At 31.3% G+C, this 25,915-nt stretch overlaps 1 protein-coding gene across 1 annotated transcript; it reads right to left on the bottom strand.

Moving 5' to 3' along the window:
* Positions 1-118: 118 nt before the first annotated feature.
* On the bottom strand, positions 119-5,569 carry LOC114751437 (serine carboxypeptidase 24-like). The gene is made up of 7 exons (XM_028940110.1): positions 5,178-5,569; positions 1,589-1,696; positions 1,386-1,481; positions 1,176-1,268; positions 987-1,069; positions 312-702; positions 119-208 (listed from the first exon to the last, which is right to left on the bottom strand). The coding sequence occupies exons 1-7, from the start codon at positions 5,461-5,463 to the stop codon at positions 195-197; spliced, it is 1,071 nt and encodes a 356-aa protein (XP_028795943.1). The 5' UTR covers positions 5,464-5,569; the 3' UTR covers positions 119-194.
* Between the last annotated feature and the right edge of the window lie 20,346 nt (positions 5,570-25,915).

Below are 25,915 nucleotides of genomic sequence, written 5' to 3'. Positions count from 1 at the left end.
TAATATATATAAGTGTTTTGCAAGCATAAATGAGGTTCATCCATAACTTCATACTATGCTCTTATGAAAACTCTCCTAGGTATTACTTTACCCTAGTGCGTTTGAACTATACCTGAAAACCCAAATTCTCAAACCAGCTGCAATTAACTCTTTGTAAATGGGCAATACAGAAACTGCAGAGTCCTTCCAGTATTTTAAGAGCACATCACTGTTCCATCAACAAAAGATAAAATATTAAATATTGATTTCAGAAAAGTCAGGGGAAAAAAAAAAGAATATCATTATGAATAGAGCACAGTAAAAAAGCAGACCTGCATGCAGTCCATTTGTAAGGAATGCCTGTAACATTAGCATGCATTGCTTTTTGCACTTCAGGAAGATTATAGTATTTCTCTGCATAATTTTCAGTGCATGGGTCATACCCTGAGATCCTATGTAGTATTGTACTCTGAGCCTCATGTACTGTACAGTACTGTTACTCCTGCATGTTGGGGTATAAATATTGTACTGATCAATGCGTCCAAATTCATGGTTAATTGCATAACGCACAGCATCATCACATATTTTAGATGTTTCCTCTGCCGTGAAATTGCAGTGTTTGAGGAGAGTTTTGTATGATTTATCAGATATCATACAATGGCTCCACCAATATGTCACAGTTCCAATTCCATCATAGTAGTTATCCGTCACAGCATTTCCCACCTGCATTTTTTTGGTTGCATTTAAAATACTAAAACAAAAGAACAAAGAAGTATAACAAAAGCTAGGTAAAAAGTATATTGTTTGGTAACAGAGCAAAGACAATCCCCTCTTTGGAGACTTCTAAAGGTACAGTTCTTCATATCAAAATGCAGTATTCAAGATTTTACTTCCTCAAAATTGAACTTGGATTGGTATGAAGAGATGTCATCCATGAATAAACCGACACCCCTTTGATCAGCTACCCGGAGGCCTAGAGTATATTATGGAAAGAAGAATTGACTTACAATGAAACCCTTGAGATTAATGATCTGGGGATTGGCTTTATTATAATGGTAAATTTTTTGAGCCAACTGGGGAACGTAGTGCCCTAGACAGAAGAAAAAGGAATAAACATGTTAGCTTCCATTTCCACGATAATCAGCTAAAATTTGCAGCATTAGTATGATAAGCTGGTAGTGTCGCTGCTCATTCACCTGCATAACTCTCTCCAGAGATGTAAAAGTCTCTGTACTTATATTGAGGGAATCTTGACATCCATCTGATTAGAAATATTAGAGCATCCTGAGCTGTGTTTCAAATTTGAGAATTCTCATATTAATTACTGGAAGTAAATACAAGGGCTTATGCATATTAATGAAAATGAATGGTGTGAATCCAATAAAATCTCAACATCAAACATGTACCTGTCCTTTCGTCCCCAGTAGTTTTGAGGTCAGAGCTTGTATTTGTGTAGGAGAAACCTACACCAGCAGGCGATTCAAGAAAGAGAATATTTGCTTCTGAAGAAAACAAACAAGAAACTCAACTCTTCAGAAAATTGTCATTCTTAAGGATGGGCTAACGGTTAAAAAGGAAAAAAAAAAAAAATCTTAATGATGACCGTTACCTCTGTTCCATGAATACTTGTTAAGATACAACGAAGTACCAGTTTTATTTATCCGGAATGGCCCAATTTCCTCTGATGCTCCATATGCTACTGATGAGCAACCCGGCCCTGAACCAGCAAAAAAATTATAGGTTTGGTTAATTTCGTACAAAATGTTAATTCGATTATTGGATCATAGAAATAATAAAATGCTTACATATGTTTTGAACACCGTTATGAACCTATGAGAGTGATAAGAACATACATATTTTACATGCAGAAGAGATCATGGGAAGCACATTTTAATTTATACGTCAGAGAAGCGATATCATTGCTGTGGTTGCAGAAATTCATGTCTCTGTATTAGTATATAATGTAAAACCTCTAATAACAAATTGTTCAATTTATAAGTCATGAATAATATGACGTATTTCCTAAACTCCATGCAATACAAGACCCAGACAAGTGCTTGGGTAAAAATTAGAAATGCCTCAGCTACTGACAGGACAGAGCAGCCTGTTTATCTGCTTATGAGGCATATAATGATTTTAAGTTAAATAATCTACAATCATATATCAATATATTCCAAATAAAATAATACAAAAGAATGTAAGTAGAACTTATTCATCCATTTAAAATTTCTTTTTGTTTTATTTCTTTGTAAAATATTATATAAATTTGTTCTTATTATAGTTAAGGAAGATACGGATTTGTAATGATTCTTCATTTCTGACCCCTTAAAAAGGGGCCAAGAATTGCCAGTTAACAGCCAGCACTATTTTGTGAGGCTGGAGCTGTTTGCTTCTATGTTATTTGAATAAAAACAGCTAGATACGAAAGTTCAAAATTATTCACTGACCTAATTTGAGAAGGCCTACACTCTACATGACAGACCAAAGCAGAAATGCGAGCTAGCCTTGCTAAACTGTTAACATCTACCCCATTGGTTTGAATTGTCAATTTTACAATCAGGTAAAGGGCAAATTTTGCGACCTTGAATTTCACCAACCCATGAATTATTATTACCCTGACAGAGACGACGAACCAAAACAACTTGTTTGCTTCATAGTGGCTCCAATATAAAATTCAAACACTACTAGGACGTAATAAATTGAAACCTCAGAATATCTGGGTCACAGAATTTCGAGTTGCCCTTGCCCCACACACAACCATGACGCAGAGAACCAAGCATGTCCACCACCACAAAGTCCGCAGCAACCACCACCATCCCTTTCTGGGCTCTGGGTACGCGTGCTTCGAAGAGAGGAAGAAAACACAGTCACACAGTGGAGAAAAGGAAAGAGAAAGAAAGCATCTTTGTGTAGGGACAAGAGGGGAAAAGGTGGTTGGCTTTGTTCCTGTTTGTTTTAAGCTGAGATGCAAAGCGAGAACAAAGAGAAAAGCGCGGAAAGAAGAGAGAAAAGGGGAAATTGGAGTCACTTGTGGTTTTTGTTTGTTTTTGTAGGGCAATAGAGATTTGATCCAAAAGGAGGACCAGGACGTCAGGAATAGAAGGGAATAAAAAGCTGAAGGAAGATACAGACAGAGAAAGATCACGAGGACCCATGTGGGTATAATTTCTTTCTCCCTTCCTTTTTCTGATTCAATTCCAGGGAGCTCATGATAATGTACTGTTTGTATATTCAACAGCCAGTTGTCCTCTATTTCCATTTGTTTTCACACGTCCTCCTCAGAATCATAGACAGCGATAAAGCGTATCTTAGCAGGAAATAACGTGTATTTGCTTATGTGCGCGATGGGGGGGCCGACGCGTGCTAAGAGAAAGTCCAATAATATATTCTTGGTCAAAAGCAAGGCCAACCATCTATTTATGGAACATGATGCAAAAACTCGTTGTCTCGTTCGTTTTATTTTCAAAAGATAAGAAAAACAATTGAGATAAATATATTTATTCCTTAAATATAATATCCTTCCATATAATTAATTTCCTAAATGTCAAAGTTTGCAGATAGACTAATAGATCTCACATTAAAAATAAGAACAAGCGTATAAAATAGAAAGACCTATCAAAAATTACACAACTCTTTGTTTTATTTTTGTTAAAATATTAGAAGAAAATATGAGAAACGTTTGAATCTTTTTACTTTCCTTCCCACCTAAGCTAGTTTAAGCTAATATTTCTGTTTTATATTAAAATCTAGGAAAATATCGTTTAAAAACAAAGAATAAATTATATATAGTATTTCTAAATATTTATTAAAAATATATAACTATCCTTTAATTTGGAAGAAAAATATTTATTGAACTTAAAAATAAATAAAATGTAAAATTTAAGGGAAAATTAAGAATTAACTCCTAATCATAATCAAAAGACATAAAGAAAGACAAGTATTCAGTCATTAATATTTAACATATAACAACTATTCAGTTTAGAAAGTAATTAATATTATAAAAATTGTTTCCAAGCCCTCATTTTTACCGTTTCTTTTTAATTATAATCAATTTAAAACACTTGCACACACAAACATATTTTTTTCTTAGCACAAAAATCTTTTTATTAGAAGTAATTCTGTTCGAAACACGGTCGAGTATTAAATATGAGTACTTCTCCTACCAGAGAATCGAATCTTAATTCATGACATTAACACTAAAGGGATGTTTGGGTAATAATAAAATAGTTCAGAAATGCTTTTACGGTATACGAAATAAATATATGGAGGAGTTTTCTCGATTTGCAGAAAAGTGTTTTTGAAAAGTGATAATGAGATGTTCAATCACCCCTTAAGTCTAAACTAAAACCTCATTCAATTGGTAACTTAGGCATGACAGGTAGCCCAACCTGCTGCTAGCCTCACATAACAAGATTTCTCCCTAGGTGAACACAAAACATGAAAAAAGGTAAAACCAAAAACGTAGAGACAAGCTGTGGCAGCATCGGAGAAGGAGGAAAACGGAGGTCAGGTAGGAGAAGAAGAATAGGGAGTGTTAATGGGTGGGCTCAAAGTTCGGCAGATGCATGTAAATATAGGTCTCCCCCATAGCCAAACACAAGAAGGCGAATATATACAAAGAGTCAACAATAGTTGGTCACTTGCAATCCTATTCTTTTCAATCATATATCCTATTACATTTTTTTTTTATTACTACTACGACTACTTATTATTTATAACACCGTAGTACCCCATCCTCTTCCTCATAGCGTAGCTGTGACCCATCCCTATAACTAATATCCCTGTTTTTTTACTGCTCAATCATGAGTCATCACCATACAGAACCCAGCTAGTTTACTGCTCAATAAACTCTTGTAATTAATTATATCTACTCACCTCTCTCTATCTTTTGTCTTGTGCACAGTAAAAACCAAAACGTTACCTCAACTTTTAATCACCAGTTATTCTCGGAAATTTGAAATCTTAAACTAAGCACAGCCAGATTCCCACATTCACATGATTTTTTAGTTCTTTTGTAATCGTATATGTATAGATTTCCACATATGATCGTTACAAGATAACCGAGAGAATCAGTTTCAAAAAAGTGACTGCTTTCTCATCACATTATCGATTGATCATGCGTATATACTTCCATTTTCTTGGTGAGAATTCGAGAAAATAATACGATGAGTTAGGGAATGCTTAATTTAATTAATTACCTCCATTGAGCCAGAGAACGAGAGGCTTGGTGTGAGGGGAAGTGTAAGCCTCCGTTAACCAGTAGAACAGTGCTCGGCCATGCTCGTCGTTGACGGTGACGTAGCCGGAGAACTGAGAAAAAGGGACCGCCGGCTGTCCGGGGAGGGCGGACATTCGATCGTCCTCTTGCTCTTTGGGAACACCGCTGTCGTGATAAGCAGCACCGGAGGAAGCAGAAACGGCGTACTGGCCCAGCAATAACAACAACAAGAAGAAGAGACGCCGAACTTGGCTTTTCAATGCCATTAATGTCAGTGTTGAAAACCTAAGCTAACTAATGTTTAATATAAAAACAAAACACAGAGGGTGATGAAATTAGAGTAGTTTTCCGATCTGGGTTTCTCTCTCTGATGTGATATTGTGCCCAGAGAGAGATAGAGAGATAGAGAGAGAGAGAGAAGGGGTGAGATTAGAGGAGAGAGAGAGGGTGTGTGTGTGTATATAGAAGGCGGGGATTGAGGATGTTGATGCCTTAATTATACGTTACTCTCATAATACAAAGAGGGTGCTGAGTGCTGACTGGTATTTCTTCATTACTGTGCACAACTGCCTCCAAGTTGGCTTTTTTAATGTGGACCCCCCTCTCTCTACCTCTATCTCCCTGTGAAGCGAGAGAAAGAGAGAGAGATGCATTGGTCCAACATGTGTTTATTCAAACTTCAGATTATACAATCCCATGACCGTCATAAATTCATTAAACTCCTGTATCTTATCTGTATGTCTTCATTATCTAGACCTTTTTGAGTTACTCCTCCGGTCTTTAATATAGGACCCAATTCTTGAGTTGATTTTGGTCTTAAATATAAGACCCATTTCTCATATTTATCAATTTTCTCTAAATTACCCCTATAGATACTCTCTCAACCATAATCAAATAGAAGAGGGAGAACGTATTAAAAAAGATGATTATGGTGTTTTAGGAAAAATGTGTCACTTTTCTTATAATTAACTAACTTACCTAACTTCCTTAATCTAATCAAATTAGTTAAATGGGTCTTATATTAAGGACCGGAGGAGTATTATTTTTTATAGTATTAATTTTTTTAAAAACATTCAGCTTAATTATATTAAATATCATAATTATATAAAAATATTTTAAAAAATAAAATTTATGTGTATGAGCCCTAATTTCATTATTGTAATGCTCCTTGCAATCTTAACTATCAAATAAAATATACCCCTACGTTCGTATATACAAGCCATTTGGAAGAGAAAAGTTTGTTTTTAAATACTCTTCTAGTCTTATTTATAAGGTAGAGAAAGAAGACATTTTTTAGTTCTATTTATAAGGCACTAAGAGAAATTTTTTGCATAGATACATGATTTTACCTTTCATTTATTATTGTGTTAATTTTGTTTACATGAAATATAACATATATTAAATAGGAATAAAGTTAAAAAAATTTTAAATTTTAAATAAAAATTAATGAAGTTTAAAGTTTTTCTTAGTCTATGTGAAATATGTTGAAAGTGATTTATAAACAGGACTAAAGGAGTATAAGTTACTTGTAAGGTAATTAATGATCTTTTTTCAATTTTACTCTTATTCAACTCAACAAAGAAGATATGTAAGAGAAAATATACAAGATACTACCTCCGGTCCTAATTATAAGAGCCAGTTGACTAATTTGAGTAGATTAAGGAAGTAAGTTGAGTTAGTTATTTGTCCTAAATAGGTGTTGTCTTTCCTAAAATATCCTTGCTAATCAAGTGTATTGACTAGAACTATTATTGTTAGAATGACTACTTTGGAAAAAAAATATATAAATATGAGAGACAAAGTGGATTGGGGTCCTATATTTAGGACTAAAATAAAAGTCAAACAGGGTCTTATATTAAAGACCGGAGGTAGTATTTTTCAACACCCTTTTTTAAATAAGGGCAAGTGTGAAAATTTTTATTAATTTAATGCATTTTTTAGTATGTGAAAATCAAATACAAGTGATTTATATGTACAAACAGAATGGTACTAAATAGTATCAAAAGTGTCGAGTGAAATTATCTCACAGCAAAACTTGAGAAACTCAAACTACAGTAATAAAAATTATGTTGGAAGAGCTAGTATCTATTTTTTTGGGTCAAACGGATAACTATGTAAGTTTTACAAACGTTCAAATTTAAGTTAGTAGGTAATGTTAAAATAAAAAGTTTATTCAAAAAGGGCCAAGCTTTATTCTAGTTTTTTCTCCCTATAGGTGTACATGTGATATGCATCAAAACAGCACTAACAATAGTGGGGAAACAATTGAGAATTTTTAATATATATATATATATATATTAATGTCTTTCTTGTATGTATGTACATGTAAATATTCATAAATATTTCTTCTTGTCATGCAAGAAGCTTTGAATGGAGTCTAATGATAATGATAATAATAACGATGATAGTAATTGAATATTGCTAACTTTTTTAAAAGAAATATTTGATATAATTATAGGCAAAGCCAGTTGGCGGATAAACATATATAATTTTGATGGTTTGCTTGATGCATGGTTAAATTAAAGCTTTTTATAATAAGGCAATGAAGGCATTAATTTTGGAAGCATGCATGTGTTAGTGGCTTTATTATATAGTATATCTCAATTATTATTAATATATTATAAACGGCCGATCTCATATATAGTTGACTAGCTTCATCTCCTTTAAATAATATATATACACATACATAAAATTCGAAGCATTATTTTGTCAAACTGAATGGTTGGCTCCGCCACTCGTGCATTAAGTTTCATGTTGACTTAACTTCCAAACCCAAAATTTTCTTATGTACTTTAATCACTTCAAATCTGATTATGAAATTCTCCGGATTTCTAGGTTATTAAAAAATATATTTAGGGTGCTTCCATGCGCTCTCAATAACTTTTTTTTTTAAAAAAATAGAATATATATTTTTCTATTAGAGGTTTGTTTAAGGTATTATCGAACATTAAGAATTCAAACACTGGTTTATCATGTTATAAGAAACTGACAATTCTACTAGACTTAACTTCCATTGGTACTTTCTATAATGACTATATATATAAATATATATGATGATCCCCTCCATATTTCTCTCTATGCATAATTTCCTCCCATGATTATACATTAGTATGATCTATAATTAGTTTAATGTTATCATTAGCCATGTTTCATTGTTAAAATCAAAATGGATGGATGAGAGTCATGAGACAGAATATTGAGATATATAAATATATATATTTATAGGGAAAGTATGGAGACGATCCGAATTTATGTATGAGTGTGTGTGTAATTCAATTAGTCTCTGCATTAATTAATTAATTAATGTTTTGTGCTTTAATTTGTTTCTCTCTCATTTTGGAAGGAAGAAAGAAGAAAAGATATTTAGATTCTTTTGAATGGCATATAAGACATGGATTGGAGATGCTTTTTCTTGTCTTTTTTCATCCTATTTTGAGGGCTGAAATTAGCCGAATTATTGTTGTTGCCGACAGCAATTAATTTAAAGTGGGTTGAAGTTTTTTTCATTTAATTAAGGTCTCGGGTTTAGGTATTAATATATCGATACAAAATTGTCTTTGGGGCAGTTTCACATAAATACTTAATACGAATTCATAACAATACTTTGATTAAATTCTTTTATATTTATTATATCAAGTTTTTTTAATAACACGTATATTATCACATATTTTATTTTTAAAATTAAAAAATAGGACGCATAAAAACTTGATCTAAGTGTTCTCCATAAATTTATTTGAATTTAATATGACTTCTGGAAAAACATTGGTACACAGAAGGCCATTGTTATAATTATTTTGCTCTTACTATTTTTTGGGGGAATTAATTTTCTCTTATTATAATTCATACAACTCACTTTATATATATGTGTGTGTGTGTGTGTGATGGGATATGAAATTATCTTTAATTAAAATTTTTAGATATTACAGTTTTATTATTTTAGAAAAGATTTAAAAGTATTTTGTTTTAATACATTCAATTTTAGAATTCTAAAATATTTTATTAGTAATTCTTAGGATTAGGTTGAAACTTCTAAATAGTTTATCAAAAAAAAATTTATAAATAGCATTTCAACATATTTACTTTGTATGCCTGATAAACGGGATGAAACTGAGTGCTGATTTTTCTCTCCATATTCCTTCTCTTCTCCATGTACTCATCTACCCTTCCTTCTTATTATTCTCCCCTCCCCTCTAGTCTCTCTTTCTTCTCCTCTTTTTTTTTTTTTTTTTTCCCTCCCCCCTTCCCTGTCTTGCAGGTATCAAGAAATCCAAGTTTAAATTGATTAATCTCATTAAAATGCTTTAAATTTGATTTTTTTTCAGGATTACCCTCCTGTAATGAAGGTCATCAAAATTAATGTACTTTTAATCTCGTTTCAAACAAATGTTATTTTTGATAGACAATTTTCAACGCATCCTAATTATTTTAAGAACCAAACAAACACTTTAAAAGAAGATTTCTTATAAAAGAGATTGGAGATGAACTTCACCTACTAATTAAAATGTATATATCTTTCTTGAGTCGTGTAAACGTAACTGTGCAATTAAGAATGATGCGAGTTGATGCATTTCTAGGGAATATGCATATATAAATATAAAATGATGCAAAGTGATAGTGGCTTTTCACTTAATATAAGCTGAGGATATATAATTTTTCTCGTTTTAATTCAAGGGCCAGATATATTTTGTGTTGTCTTAACTCTTAGACTTCCTTTCATGAATTAGCATATAGTAATCCAAAATCATAAAATAAAATACTTCTCATTCCGATTTTTTAAAATATAATATATAATAATTTCCCCGAAGACTGTGCCAAAATAATTTACATGACATTAAAGTCAAATCAATAACTTTAATTAGTAAGCACGATGATATGATCTCTAATTTGTCTCCATTGTATTTCAAGTAGCTTAATTTAATGCAGAAACGTCCTAGAATTATTAATTAAATAAAAGGTGATTTGAACTTTGAAGTTTGAACAAGGATTAGTTAGCCACCCAATATCTGATCTCATAATTTTCAAACATTCAATCGAAAGTGGTTAGTATTTGCTTGCCAAAGTACACGTCATAAGATGTAGCTAGGCTTATCAATTATTTTATTATATCTTTGCGCGTGTGCATTCGGCCGATTTTTTTTTTTTTTTAATATTTTGCATATTCATAATTTTTTCGCCATAATTTGAAAATAAATATCCTAAATTTTGAAATGTATACAAACAATTAATTCTGTACCCTTATTTCATCATGTTATTTAACTGAAAAAAAAGTTATTGTTTTGTAATAATGAATTTCTCTAACCCATGGCCATGATATATGGCCGAAGACACGTATTAACCATTAATACTATTGATTATTATAGAAAACGTAATTAAGTTTGGTGATGGGAAAATGATACTCCTTTGATTTTATTTATAAAACAGAGAGAATATTTTTTTGTCCTATTTATAAGTCACTTCATTAAATTTTTAACATGAATGTATTATTTTGTCCTTCATTTATTATAGTGTAGATATTTATTCTTTTGAAAAATATATATACTAAATGGGGGTAAAGTTGAAAAGTTGTTATATTTTAATGGAGAGTTAATGCAATTTAAGGTTTTTTTTTGTCTATGTGAAACATGTTGGAAGTCCCTTATAAATAGGACCAGAGGAGTAATAAATACTATCTCTAGTTCTTAATATAAGAGATAGTTAACTAATTTGAGTAGATTAAGAAAATTAGTTAAGTTAGTTATTTGCAATAAATAGTGTTTTCTTACCTAAAATACTCTTGCTAATCAAATATTATTTGATTAAATATTTAACATGTGTAACTATTACAAAGATTATCTTGAAACAATAGATAAATATGAAAGGCAAAATCTATTGGGATCTTATATTTAGGATCAAATTAAAAGTCAAAATAGCTCTTATACAGCTAGTTTGACTTTTAATTTGGTCCTAAATGTAAAACTTAAATTCGTTATGTTTTTCATATTTATTGATTTTTTCAAAATAGTTTCTGTAGTAGTTGCATATGATAAAGACTACATCAAATGGTAGATTTGGCTAATACATATGATTAGCAAGGGTATATTATAGGAAAGATAACACCTATTTATTACAAATAACTAACTTAGCTAATTTTTTTAATCTCTTCAAATTAGTCAATTCGGTCTTATATTAAAGACCAGAGGTAGTATTAATCATGCTATAAACTCATTATCAAGTCAAAAGAGGTAGCTTAATAAACGTTAATGTCCACATTGGCGTGATTAAATAGAATGAGATGGATTAATATAAACAATCTAACAACTAATTTTAAGAGGGGCCCAATGAGAGGAGATTAATTTGTCATTGGTTTCGTTACAATAATAATTAATTTTAAAAGAAATTAAAAGAAGGAATTGCCTTTCAAGTTTGAATCAAAGATGGAGGAGCTATATATAATCTCTCTCATTTTCTTAATCAATTTCCATTATATTCTTCCACTAGTCTTTTCAAATCATAGATTAATCTCTTGCAAATTACTCACTCTAGCCCTATATATAAGATAATATTTCATGGTCCTTAATATACAAGACCTTTTACAAAAAAAATTTAATGAATTATTTATGATCATAAAATGCCCTTGCCTCTTTCACTGTTAGGTTACTTAATGCTTTTCTGCCGCCGTCTCCCTCCGAAATGAACTGTACCGATTAAAGAATGATTTTAGGAAGTTAAAAATGGTTGACATTTAATTAATTTTAACTAATTTCGTGACAATAAAAGTACACGTTGGCCTCTAACTTTATGCATAATTTTTATTTGATCTCTTAATTATATATATAATATCTTTTTAGTCCTATAACCCATTTGATCAATAATCATTTGATTAATTTGAGAAGACTAAGGAAGTTGAATAAAATAGCTAATTATAATATATGACTAAATGTTGTGATCTCTTTGAAATACATATGTACATAATTATGTGTCAGTTTAAAAATAGGACAAATTAATTTGGACGAAAACAATATGAACATATATATATATATAAATGAGATAAAGTAATTTATTTAACTTTTTAAATATTTCTAAATTAGTTAATTGAATCTTATATTAACAACCAGTATATGTATATGTAGATCATTAAAAGGTCTATATCTGTACTGCACATGATTTGCCCACTTTATGCCGTTTCTTATACTGTTTCCATGTGCCTCCATGCTTCCCTACAAACTCCAAATTTTAATAATCTCAGCTGATTTCAACCATAAACAGATACGTGTGTTTATGCCTTTTATTGTTTCCTAACTTTTTGTCTCCAAACTCTTTTGCTCTCTATTCATTGCATAATTTGTCATGCTTGTCTTTTTCATTAGGTAATCATAATAGTAATAGTATTACGTGTATAAATGTAAAATACCACAATATTGCTTGTTACTATGACATTTTAAAGATTAATGTGTCTTGCCATAAGTCATATATTGGAAATATATATGGGACTTAGGATCTTGTGCCTTTTGCTACGTCTCGAAAGATTGTCATTGATGAAATATCCATTGTACTAATTTTTTAATAAAATATAATTTTTTCTGTAATTTTTATTAAATTTAGCAGAAAAATATTAACTAAAATATTAACTATATAGACAAATTAAATTAAATCTCATTGGTCCAAAAATTTGCACCAAATACACATCTCTAATTAAAATTAAACGCGCATGAGATCCAGATTTCTTGCTCTTCACCGCTTATTATATATTATCAGGAAGAGAGTTGAGCATGTAAATGTAGTGAAAATATCCCATTATAGGAGTTTTATTTTTATTTTTTTTTCCTTTTGCCGTCCATTAGGACTTAGGGGTTTTAATTTTTCAAGGGCTTATAATTCTACGAGTAGTTAGTTAAGGGATTTAATGCTTATCCCCTGAATTAATTAGTGTTGTGTGTCAGATCAAGGAAGCTTCATGTTTGGTCTAACTTTAATTTCTTGGAGATCAATAGCTACTAAATCATCTATAAATCAACCTAATTAAAAGTCACAGTTTTTCTGCTTTGGATAAAGATAGAGATGGACATAGGCATAAATCTTCAAATAATTTTACTAAATCATATCAAATTATACGTATATTACACTTTATTAATTCTTAAGATTGGTGTCAGACTAAATTATTCTTCTTGATTAGTTTTTGTATATTATTTTTTGGCCAAAAATGCAAACACTAAAAACAAATCAAGGCAAGCTAAAGAAAAACGAACAAAATCAAATTGATAACGTAACTCAAAAATTATTTCTTGTTTTAATATTGTGACTCCATCTTTGAATACGACGAACATCGTTTGATAATTATACTCATTTGGTTTGAATGGTTTAATGTAAGGTTATTACATGTAACTATAGTGCCAATACTAACACAATTAACAATCAGAACTTCTGGTCAATTAATGAATATTCCCCTATAAAACATTAATAAATAAAATTTTAAAAAAATAATGCGGAGATTTTTTTTTTTTGACCAGATATAATGCGGAGATTTGTGGATAGGATTAATAAGAACAAAATATATGATGTAATAGCCTCTATATTGTCACTAACATGATAAAGATGTGGATGTGACTTACTACTAAATTCATTTAATAGTAAACGAAGCTCCAGAATCATCTTGTTTAATTTAGTAGTCAAATTAAGTGGCTCCCTCTAATAATTTGTTGTCCTTATGTTTTGGATTAACAATTCATTTCTGATTAATTTAATTCTCCTTCGTGCGCGCACATTATTTTTTAGTAACAATTAATTAGTGAGAAAATTGCTAAAAAAGATTTCTTCATTGTAAAATTTTTTACAGACCCAGGTCCTCTAACGGGTGCAACTCTTCTTTAACTATATGCATATAATGCAAGAAGAATTGCAGCCGCTGAAAATAAACTGCATTTGGATCCTTATACAAAATTCAGATAGCACTGGGCAATAAATTTTGTAACGAGAGATTTTTTAAAAATGCTAGCTTAATTAATTTTACATTTTTTGCCAACTAATTAATTTTACGCAAAGTTTGGCGCCATGTTCGGATTTCCATCCCAATGTTCATCCTTTTCCAAGACAGTTCAGATTAAATTCGTGCGGTTCGGATTTAATTTTTTTATATTTAGAATGCAAAATACAAATTAAAAACAATTTTTTAATTGCCACTACTATTTAAAAAGACAAATTTATTGCTTAAAAAATTGAGAATTAAGAATTTTAAATTTCGGTTGTTGATTAAATTTAGACGCTTTTGATCTTACTATTTCAATAACAAGCATAGTGCTAGTCTGGATGCATTTAATTGAATGTGTAATTCCCATTTAGTTAGATTAGATTAAGCATTTGTAATCAATCTTCTCTTTTCTTGCTCCCTAGTCCCTAGCCAAATTAGAATAATTTCATACAGAATCTATTTTTTGCACCAATGACCTTATAATTTAATGATGATAAGAATGCTTTTTTGCAGGTGAAAGATAACTAGTTCCATTTTACTAATAACTTTAAGTCATTAGTCTCTGCCTTTTTAATTAAAAAAGATAAGAATCTATTTCTTAAAAGAAGAGCTGGCAAGTACTCAAATCAACTATGCCATGAAATGTTAGAACTCCTCAGAGTTAATCAAATATGGCTAACAGGACTCTTATGCCACTTCACTACTTGCCTCCAATTCTATTTCTATTGGGCCGAAACTTAATTGATGTCTAAATTCATAGATTTTTTTTTATGATTTAATTTAATTTCTTTTTATTTCTCTTATCCTTTTTCCCAGCTAGGGATATGACAGGATTGGTTATATCCTAAGCTAACATTCATTTTTTTCCAATCTCAATTTTTTTCATTTAGATAATATGTATGATGGAAATAGAAAATAATCTTCATCTTGTTTCGATAAGGAAATAATCTTTAGCTTCCTCCATTCATTTAAAATAAAAATTATATCCTAATTTTTAAAAATAATTTAAAATAATTTTTTTGCGAGGCACATATATCATCTAATTAGAGGTAATTCTGTTTAAAGTAACGTTGGGCATTTCTTTCAACAAAAATTTGAATCCTAATTTTTCAGGTTACGGAAGATTAGCTCCTTCTGATATTGGCCGCTGGTTAAAATAGAAGTCTTAAATGTTTCTTATTTATTCATTCCGTTTTCAAAACTTTTTGATACCAAAGGGTTACATCTCGAAAAACCCCACTACGCAAGCAGTCTAAAGTACATTAAAGCGGGCCTTTTATATGGCCCAATGTAAATTTGGCCCAATCATCACATGCGAGGAGAAGGGAATAATGTTGGCAACCAAAAAAGAAGGGGAGAAGGCAATTAGGCCTTGCAAAATACTGTACTCGATCATATACATATTAAGGTTCAAATAATTTTTTAAAACTGAGATACCATATGGTATCATTTCGTATCATCACGAGAAAGATAATCCTTTTTCCTACTCAGATTAAAGAGTGTTTGGATGAAACCAAATCATGATTTGTAGAATGGTTTCTGGAGAATAGATTTTGTGAAGAATAGATTCTGAGAAGTGGGAGTGTTTGGATAGTTATTACCAGAAATACTTTTTACATGTGCAAATTACTAAAAAAAGTATAAGTTAATATAATCATCATATAAGGGATAGATTTTATAATATATTTTGATTTGAAGAAATAAAATTGTTAATAAAATAATTTTTACTAACTTAATTAATAATATATAAGATAATATAATTAATAAATAATTAATATGCATATATATATTTATAAATTATAAGATTAAATAATGAAGGACCGAGTGTGGAATGAAGAGTGAGGCATTAATTATGAGGCCTGCTTTGTCATATGCTGTTGGGCCCACATCAACTTCTAGAAATTTGAGCTAGAAGCAACTTCAAAGCACTTTCACCGAAACAATGGTTTTGGGGTTTAAAACCATGGATTTATCCCAAACTATGGTTTCATATTTTTCCATCCTGTTTGGCTGACTTCTTCCCGAAACCATAGTTTGGCTCCCCAAACCATGGTTTGGGTCCTCAAATGGTTTGAGGAGACATTCAAACAGAGCCTAAAAATCACTTAAAGTGACGGACAAGTTGTTGGTTGAGTTGATAAGTAATCTCACCTCATAAAAAGGAGAACAAAAATTTGAATCCTAAGAAGCGTATTTGTTAGGACGGCTTTAACTTTAACGCCCCTGGTCTAATAAAGATTAGTCTCAAGTCTAAAATGACTTAAATAACATCTTTACTTTTTGAAATGTGAAGTACAAGTTTGAAATTAACCACCTAGAAACTTGACTTTCAGTTCCTTCTGAACCTATAATTCCTTTGATCTTTAATATAAAATTAATTTGATTAATTTGAATTGATTAGAAAGTTAAGTAAATTAGTTGATTATAATAAATATTATATAATCTTTCAAAATATTCATGTATACTATTAAATTATATATTAAGTTATAAGTTGGGTAAATCAATTTGGGGTAGATAATAAACATTAGAAACGAAGTAAATTACTGATGTTTTATATTTAGAATTAATCTCAAGCCTCCAACTAATTTTTATATTAGTTAAGGATGTTACTTGTTGGGAATTTTTTCTAACAACACACTCACTTGCCACCTAGTTCAGCTTTACTCTCACTTTACCTCACCTTTGATATCTTAGTGGATTTAAGTGCCAGTCTAGAGTTCATAACAATATGCACACATGAAAATCAACATCATAACCCTAATAAATGTTTTAAAACCTCGAATAAGCCATATGTTTCTTTTGAACAAAACAGCCATAGTTATTCAATTTAAATATAAATTAATTGATGGAGTCTTTTCTTTTCATGAAATTCTAACCAAATCACTGATGGCCCTAACTCCAAACTTCAAAAACTCAAAAAGAAGGGTATGAATCATGACTTTAGAACATACCTTAGTGGATTGGGCCTCAAAATCAAGCCTTAGGCAGTGGGGATATGAAACCCTAGCAAAGAAAAAGTGTTTTCATTGCTTCACCCTTTCTCACCTTCTTTCCCTTTTTTGTGTGACTAATTTTGACAATTTATATTGCTTGTTGATGCTATGTTTGGCAATAGACATCCTAGTGTATTTTATTTCTAGTGACAAACATGCTCATGTTTTGACTAGTCAAAACTAAGTTAACGTTCATACGTAGATATACACCTAACTCTTCATATTCGTGGCCAGATGTTAAAAGAGGTGACACATTACTTTAGAAACTCATTTACAAATGGAAATAATTTCTTCTATCTTATTCATGGGTGGAAGTTGACTAAAGCAACTTTGTCCCATAAAATCTTATCCATGGGCAGATAAACATAATTCATCCTTATAAGTGAATGGACATTAACAAGGCCTAGAATTTTTTATCAATATCATTTCTTACCCCAGATCTCAATGTTTGCAAACCCAGACTGGACCAGACGGTTCAGGCCGGAAATTGGCGAACTGGTCACTTGTTCGATCCGGTTCATCACTTGAATCGGAAAAGTCTCAAATTGGTGCGAATCGACCAAACTCGGTATGAACCAGGAATAAACCGGACAATATATTGGGTCAGGCGGCTTAGCCTAGGGGCTTGAAAAAATAAACCAGACGGAGAAGAACCAGATAAATATGGAGCCTAGAGAAAGAAGAAACGCAGAAATAAAAGAGAGACCACTACCTGACTCTCGTTCTACGAGTTTACCTTTTGCCTTCTGCAACTACAAGTCGATGACCTTGATCTATTCACTTTCCTTTGAGTGTCTCTGAAACCGAAGTGTAGAGATGTGGACTGTGGAGGTATGAAAATGAAAAATGGAAGTAGAAAATTTGAAACAAAAAAGAAAGAGAACTATAGAAAGAGAAAAAAAGGAAGGAGGAAAGAAGATAATTGAAAATGCAGAGCCTGCCATGTGATTTGCATTAATGGATTCAGACTTTGAAAAATGTGAAAAGCTGTGGAAATGACAAAAGCTGAGAGAGAAAATATTTATATCAAAGGGCATCATTTATTAATATTATGTATTGTTCTCTAAGTATGTATTGTTTATTTTATAAATATCATTGATGGAAAGAAATATTATATATATTATTACAATTACAAAATAAGTCACATATTATTGATTTTATTTTTATATGTAAATATTATGTATTTTATTATTTGACATTTGTTTTTATATCTTATCTTTACTTTTATTCAAATAACCAATATAAATTTGAAAATATATTATTTTAATTAACACCGGTTTGATTTCGGTTTGACCCTGATCTGATGTACTAACTCTTAATCTACTATTTTGACTGGTTCAATGATCGGTTTGATTTTTAGTATCTTGCCAAATCTTCTTCCCCTCAACATCTCTAAACCTCAAGAAGTCTAATAGCTCAAATTCCCTTCTCAAATCATACCTTAACTTCAACTAAACACGTTAATGTTGAAGAAGGGAAATCTATCGTGTTACAAATAGCACACACCCAAAGCTCTCAAATACATCCAAGAAGTCCAAAATATTGGCCAAGCACTAAGGTAGAAGAATATATCTTAAAACTTTATAATTTTTTCGGTCCTCGCATTTTGCTGTTATGGGGCCAACATAGCGATGTTGGGAGTTTCTATCCACCCCTCTCTCTTTCGAGGGATTTTTCCAACCTCAAGTGTTTCTTTTGATCTTTCTTCCTTCAAAGAGCTTCTAAAGTTCCCCTCTCTGGATAGAGTGGTTTTATTCTTTAGTCATAGTAATCCTATGCTAAAATAACATTCACTAACCAATTAAATGCTGACTTCAAAACCAAAATATGCATAATTAAATAATAACATACAATTCAAAACAAAATGCCCATTTCTCTATCTTGAGTATCCAAAGTGGAAACAATTACGCCAATACGTGTCAATAATTCCCAAAAGAAAAAAGCGCTAATGTGACAGAATCCTAAAGTTTAATATAGTAGGTCATTGCTTAACCTAATACTCGCCAAAAAAAAAAACCACTGAATGTGACAAAAATTTCTTTTGTTTAGTTGCTGTTGAAGGTGGTAATATGTTTGCTATGAGGAAAATGGGAAGAAAAATTTTAATGAGCTCGATTTAAAAAATTAGAGAAGTAAAAATTTTTAATTCCACTTCTTTAATTTTTTAAATCAAGTTCATTAAAATCCCCCCCTTTTTTTCTCCATTTCTCTCATAACAAACTAACCATAAGAGGCCTACGACCTAGCTTAGTCTTTTAGCTGAAAGGGTTAGATTTATTTACTTAAAGAAATCAAACGTTATTCGGTCTCTACTGTGATTTGTGATGTGTTCTGCGAAATGGCTTTTTCTCACAATCTCATACAACTGATGAATTCTAATTAAGAAAATGAAAATACTCGTTAACCCAACAAAAAATAGTTCAATTCTTTATGTGTGTATTAATAAAAGAGAACAAATGTTTTTAGCAAACTCACATGTATATAAACACCTTTTATTTATTTGTTTTAACTGGACTAAAATCAAATTAGTCGAATTTCACAAATCAAATAAAATTTTAGCTTTAAAATTTGATCAAATTAATTTAATGAAAAATACGGATTCTCTTCATAAGCTAGGCAAATCTAATATTGAAGATGCACACAAATCATAATATATACACGTTATTTATTGTTTATAATGAAGGGACAAGTTCACAACTGTGTAGGAATTTTTTTTGGGGCATAAGTGTGATACCCTGCCACGTGCAACCGAAAATACTTAAAAATGTTCAGTGATTTGTACTCATCAAAGATTATGAAAAGATATTGGTTGAGTTTAAACCCCAAAAAGCAATCAAAGGTGTTTTTCCTTGGCCAAACAAATCAATCAAAGGTTATTTAGTGTCTATTGTCATTTGTTATGTATGTTTGCTAAATATGGCTCTTTCTGATCTCATTCAATTCAATTGATTAATCCTAATGAAGTGCATAGAATTTTAAGATATATTCCATTTATGAAAAAAAAAAGAATCAGTACATGTAAATATATATGCGCATATATATTAGAATTGCTATTTTCGTCAAAATCTCTAAAATTTATGAAGGGTATCTGAGGCAAAAGTGCGTTATAAAATCGTTTTGCGTGGATACATTGTATGATTAATTAATGATTAATGGACCAAACAATATTAAAAATGAATGTATCATAATTTGAAAATTAATTATGAATTTTTTTCGTCTATTAATTACAAAACTATATATTAATTGTCCCTTAGAGTTTATCAAAACTAAATAGATTCTTGAGAGAATTTTAAAACAACATCATTTGATGTTAACTTCATTATAATAATCTATCTATTATTTCTTGAAACAATATTTTGAAAGCCTAAAGGCTATAAACTGAGAACAACAACGTAGTGTTTAATTAATCACTAAGGAGGAGGGCTTCATGAAAGAGGCCATAGTTGTAACTAAGATCCATATCAATTGCTAGATCAACTTCATCAATGTGGATGATGCTTGTTTTGTTTCTTGTAATATCAAAGTGTGAAGCAAAAGAGTATTTGGTTGGAGACAATGAATCATCTTGGCTGTTTTGTCAAACTCATGAGTTTAAACAAACTCGTAATAATAATATAAATTCAGACCGTAAACTTGAATCATAAACTCGTAAGAGTTTATTTTTATTAATAAACTGATATTAAAAGTATATAATCAAATAATTAATATATAAAAAATAAGAACAATTTTATTTAATATATTTTTAATTTAAATAATTGGAATTATATCCATCAATGTTCATAATTTCTCACATTCAACAAAAAAATTTCTATAAAATTCATATATAAAGTCACTGAACATAATCAAATTAAAAAATTTAACACGAGTTTAAGAGCAAGTTGACATGATTTTCTAAATTAAAAATGTAAAACCAGTAAACTCAATAAATGAACTCGTAAGTTTAACCAAGTTTACAGTTATCATGAGTTTAAAAATGAGTCGACACGATTTTGTTAATTGAAAACATAAAAACATTAAACTCGGAGAGTCAACACGCAAGTTTGATAACATTGGCTTCCTCAAGTTGAGTGGCTCAACCAATGGGCGTCCACTCACCACTTCAAAATTGGTGATTCTCTTTGCAATCCTAATTCCCTCTCTTACAGATTATTCTTCCATTTTAATTATTAATTTCTTCTTTATCATCATCATCGATTGAATATAATCCTCAAATTTAAATCCTTCTTTTGTGTTTTTTTGGATGATATATTGTGAAAGTATAATGAAGGATTAGAGTCAGTGCTACAAGTGAAAGAACATTACCATAATTGAGTCAAGTCTAATCCTATTCAAGGTTACAATAACGGACATGCCAAGGTAGTACTCCTCCGGTCCTTATTATAAGACCCAATTTGACTTTTCATTTGGTCCTAATTATAAGACCCAATCCATTTTCTCTTTTATATTTATGCATTTTTTTCCAAGATAATCCTTCTAATAATGATAGTTTTAGCTAATATACTTAATTAGCAAGGATATTTTAGGAATAACAACACTTATTTATTATAAATAACCAACTTAACTTACTTCCTTAATCTCCTCAAATAAGTCAATTGGGTCTTATAATTAGGACCGGAGAAGTATTGAATATGCTAGGATCATTTAACTTCACAGGTGGTGCCTAAGATCATTGTGAGCAAGGATTAAAACTGCATGTGAGAGTCTTGTCTGGCAACGGAGAATTTTGTCCTTATCCACAACCGTTACCACCACCGCCATGATCCCGACCGCTTCCATTACCATGGCCAACACCATCACCACCACCTCCATGATTCAACTACTAGAGGCTCATGACGCTAAGAGGTCACCCTTACTTAACTAGACTCATTCTATAAAATCATCTTTGTAATACCTACTTTATAAATTAATAAAGATTACTATTTACATAAATCATTTGACTCTACCATTTTTTTAGGGGTGCAATTTTATCCCTAATCTTTTTTTGTGCAATTTTAAAAACCATAGGTAAAATCACACATCTAAAAAGATTAAAGATAAAATTGCACTTGAGAAATAAGATTATGATTAAAATTGCACATTTACCTAAATTTTAATAAAAAGATGTAAGATAAAAGAGTAAAATAAATTAATGGATAAAATTACATCCAACACCCTAATCTTATTTCTCACACCTTGATATTATTTTTTTAATTGCATCTAGCATCTTAATTTAGTTGCACTAATAGTAAGATTACGGCGTTGGATCTATCAGAAAAACAAGATCAGAGTATTAGATGCATCATATAAAAGATCATAGTGTTGGATGCATTAACAAAAAAAAAGTCGGGGGTAAATTTTGTTATCCTTTTTCTCTCCCATCCCCTCCAAAAGTGAGGCTTTTCGGCCGGGAGAGAAATAATGGGTCAATCCTGCCCATGCTATTTTCTTTTGGCCATGGCCCCTTCTTTTCTCTCTTCCTGCGTTCATCATCAACGGCAAGACCTGGAAAGCCGTGGGATCATCCGAGGGGCTTTCGAATTCCCATTGCTTTTGTCTGTGTTGATAGCCGCAGGATCGCCGGAGCTGCTGTTGAGGCCAACGGTTTCGCCATTGTCATCTACCAGTAATCCAACCAAAAACATAAAGAGATAAAGAGATCTAACACAAATCCTACCACATAAGCCGAAAATCATGAAACCAATATTTGCAAAATAGAAAGGAAAAACAAAATCATCACAGCGAACATCAAAGAAAAAGGAAAAAGCCACCATCATTGGTAACTGAGAGAGGACTATCATAAAGGCTGCGACTATCTATGAAAGACGAGGAGAGTAAGACAAGGGAGAGTACAATGATGAACTCATAAGTAAAGTTGGTTTTTGGACCAAAAAAAAAAGAAAAAGTAAAGTTGGTTTGGCATCTTTGACGAAGAAAATCGAAGAATATGAAAGGGTTTGTGCACAAATTTGAGATTCGAGGTGGCGTTTTGTGCAGCAAAAATAATTTTCTAAAAAATAGATTTTTCATTGGATTAATTAGACTAATATTTATAATGATTATATATATAAATTTATATTGTAAGTATATTTATAAATATAATTTATACGTATACATATATATGAGTATAATAATAATTACAAGATATATACTTTTTTTTTTTGAAGAAAAGACAAATAGATTAGCATTACACAATAATAAAAGTCTACAATGTATGTTAATAACTGGGAATAAGCAGTGAGAAAAATGTGAAAAAAGCCTGCAGTCATTACAAGAAAAAGTTTCTACTTTAGGAAACAAAAGCAGAAAAGCTATTTGATTTCATTGCCTACTCCATCCTCCTTAAGCATGCGAAAACGTGTGAGATCAACAAACTGCTTCTTGAAACAAATCAATTGGAGTTCAGAGGCATCCGCAAACATGGCTTTTCACGTATTCATCACCCAGAGCCGGATTTTCCTTAAACACAAACTATTGAAGCTCTGTGGGTTTGCAAAGGTTCGCTGACAATTAAATCCTTGGAATGGAATACCTTGGTATAGTATGATGACTTGCAATGAAGTTTTCTTTTTGAATTTCTTTTTAAGTAATAATACAGCCCGACCTTTAATTTCGAAAGAGACATCATTGGCAATTGCTAAGGCCATTTGGTTCTTTCGTAAAGTTAGCTGATGAGATGTAAAAGCCATATCAAATCATGCAAGCTAGCTATGAATTTCTTTTATCACTTTCCTTGGATGGTCAACTTTTCTTTCATGTAGTGTCAGATTACATTTCCACCATATTACATTCATCAAAGCTATCATTTCTTTTAAAAGAAAGTCAAGGTTGTGAGAGTTGCAACATGGTTGATTTCAACCAAAGCAACAATGAGTCAAAACTTCTCACTTCTAGTTTGATTGAGAGGCATCCATACCAAATAACTCGAACATACAAGCAGAAAATGAGCAAGTGTTGTAAAGTTTCTTGGGAATTCTAACTAAAAACACAAAATAGAGTAGAAGGAATATGATATAGGTTCAACACATCCCCAGACAGAACTGATTTATTAAAAAGCTTCCAAATGAAAAGTGGTGATTTCATTGAAAGAGAAAGGGACCAAAGATAATCTATCATCATTACCACTCAGCTGGAGTAAACTGTGAAGGCATTTCTTGATTCCATCCTTTGTTGTATTAGAGCTAGAGCTATTAGTAATCCATTAAAAAGAGTCATACCTAGACTGAAATAAAACCGGAGTTAAGGAAATATCGGGCAAGATATTTTCAGGGTATAGAGTCTTAAGTAGAGAAGGATTCCATCAGAGAGAATTTCAATTAAAAGGAGTACGCAGTAAGATATCCTTGACCTTAAGTAAAGTGAATATCAAGGTAGATCCTGATTGCATTAGCCAACAAAGGTGGTGATTGAGGGGAATTTGGGAATCAAAAGAGATGTTCCACCACAAGTTATCCATTATAAGACTCGAGTTCTCCAATAGACCTTTCCATATCCAAAAAGCATTGTTTCAAGAGCAACTCCTTTGGATAGAGATCCACGTATTTAGCCTTCAAGGCTGAAGCAAGCAAGTTAAGTGGTTCCACAGTGAGGATGCGCCATATGTGTTTAGCCAGTAGTGACTGATTGATACATTCTGTAGGTCTTATTCCCAAGCCACCATGATCCACATGCTGAAAGAGGAAATTCTTGTTTTTCAGATGGATGTGATTTTTGCCCCCTAGTTGTTCCCTAGAAAAAATTAAGGCAAGGACTATCCACTTTATCACAAACATGTTGTGGCAATTTGAAGCAAGAGAGAACACGCAAATTAGCTACTGAACATACTATCTTGACAAGGGTGAGTCGAGAGGCTTGAGAAAGTAACGTGATTTTCCACAATGCCATCCTTCTTTCAATTGCCTCAATGACCTGATCATAAATGAGTTTTTTCCTTCGTCCCGGATCAATCTAGTTGCCCAAGTATTTGCCTAATCTAGAAGTAAAATGAATGCCCGGAGTCGATGAGAAGTTGCGCTTACTTTGATGATTAATGTTAGAATTATCTGTATTTGTGTAGGACAAACCTACACCAGCAGGCGATTCAAGAAAGAGAATATTTGCTTCTGAAGAAAACAAACAAGAAACTCAACTCTTCAGAAAATTGTCATTCTTAAGGATGGGCCAATGGTTAAAAAGGAAAAAAAAATTATCTTAATGATGACCGTTACCTCTGTTCCATGAATACTTGTTAAGATACAACGAAGTACCAGTTTTATTTATCCGGAATGGTCCAATTTCCTCTGATGCCCCATATGCTACTCATGAGCAACCCGGCCCTGAACCAGCAAAAAAATTATAGGTTTGGTTAATTTCAGCGTACAAAATGTTAATTCGATTCTTGAATCATAGAAATAATAAAATGCTTACATTTGTTTTGAACACCGTTATGAACCTATGAGAGTGATAAGAACATACATATTTTACATGTACAAGAGATCATGGGAAGCACATTTTAATTTATATGTCAGAGAAGCGATATCATTGCTGTGGTTGCAGAAATTCATGTCTCTGCATTAGTATATAATGTAAAATCTCTAATAACAAATTGCACAATTTAGAAGTCATGAATGATATGAAGTATTTCCTAAACTCCATGCAATACAAGACCCAGAAAAGTTTTTGGGTAAAAATTAGAAATGCCTTAGCTACTGGCAGGACAGAGCAGCCTGTTTATCTGCTTATGAGGCATAAAATGACTTTAAGTTAAATAATCTATAATCACATATCAATATATTCCAAATAAAAATAATACAAAAGAATGTAAGT

Source organism: Neltuma alba, unplaced genomic scaffold, assembly GCF_004799145.2.
Source record: "Neltuma alba isolate B1F8T4 unplaced genomic scaffold, ASM479914v2 tig00006921_pilon, whole genome shotgun sequence".
Classification (NCBI taxonomy): Eukaryota; Viridiplantae; Streptophyta; class Magnoliopsida; order Fabales; family Fabaceae; genus Neltuma; species Neltuma alba.
The sequence above is the reverse complement of the archived record's forward strand: the minus strand, read 5'-3'. Positions and strand labels throughout refer to the sequence as shown.

Bases quoted from the DNA above. Each gene is read 5' to 3' on its own strand.
- LOC114751437 (XM_028940110.1), bottom strand. From the start codon at position 5,463: ATGGCATTGAAAAGCCAAGTTCGGCGTCTCTTCTTCTTGTTGTTGTTA. The intron at 1,070-1,175 runs GTGAATGAGCAG...TCTTCTGTCTAG, and splicing joins CTCTGGAGAGAGTTATGCAG to GGCACTACGTTCCCCAGTTG. The intron at 703-986 runs GTAAGTCAATTC...AAAAAAATGCAG, and splicing joins TTAATCTCAAGGGTTTCATT to GTGGGAAATGCTGTGACGGA.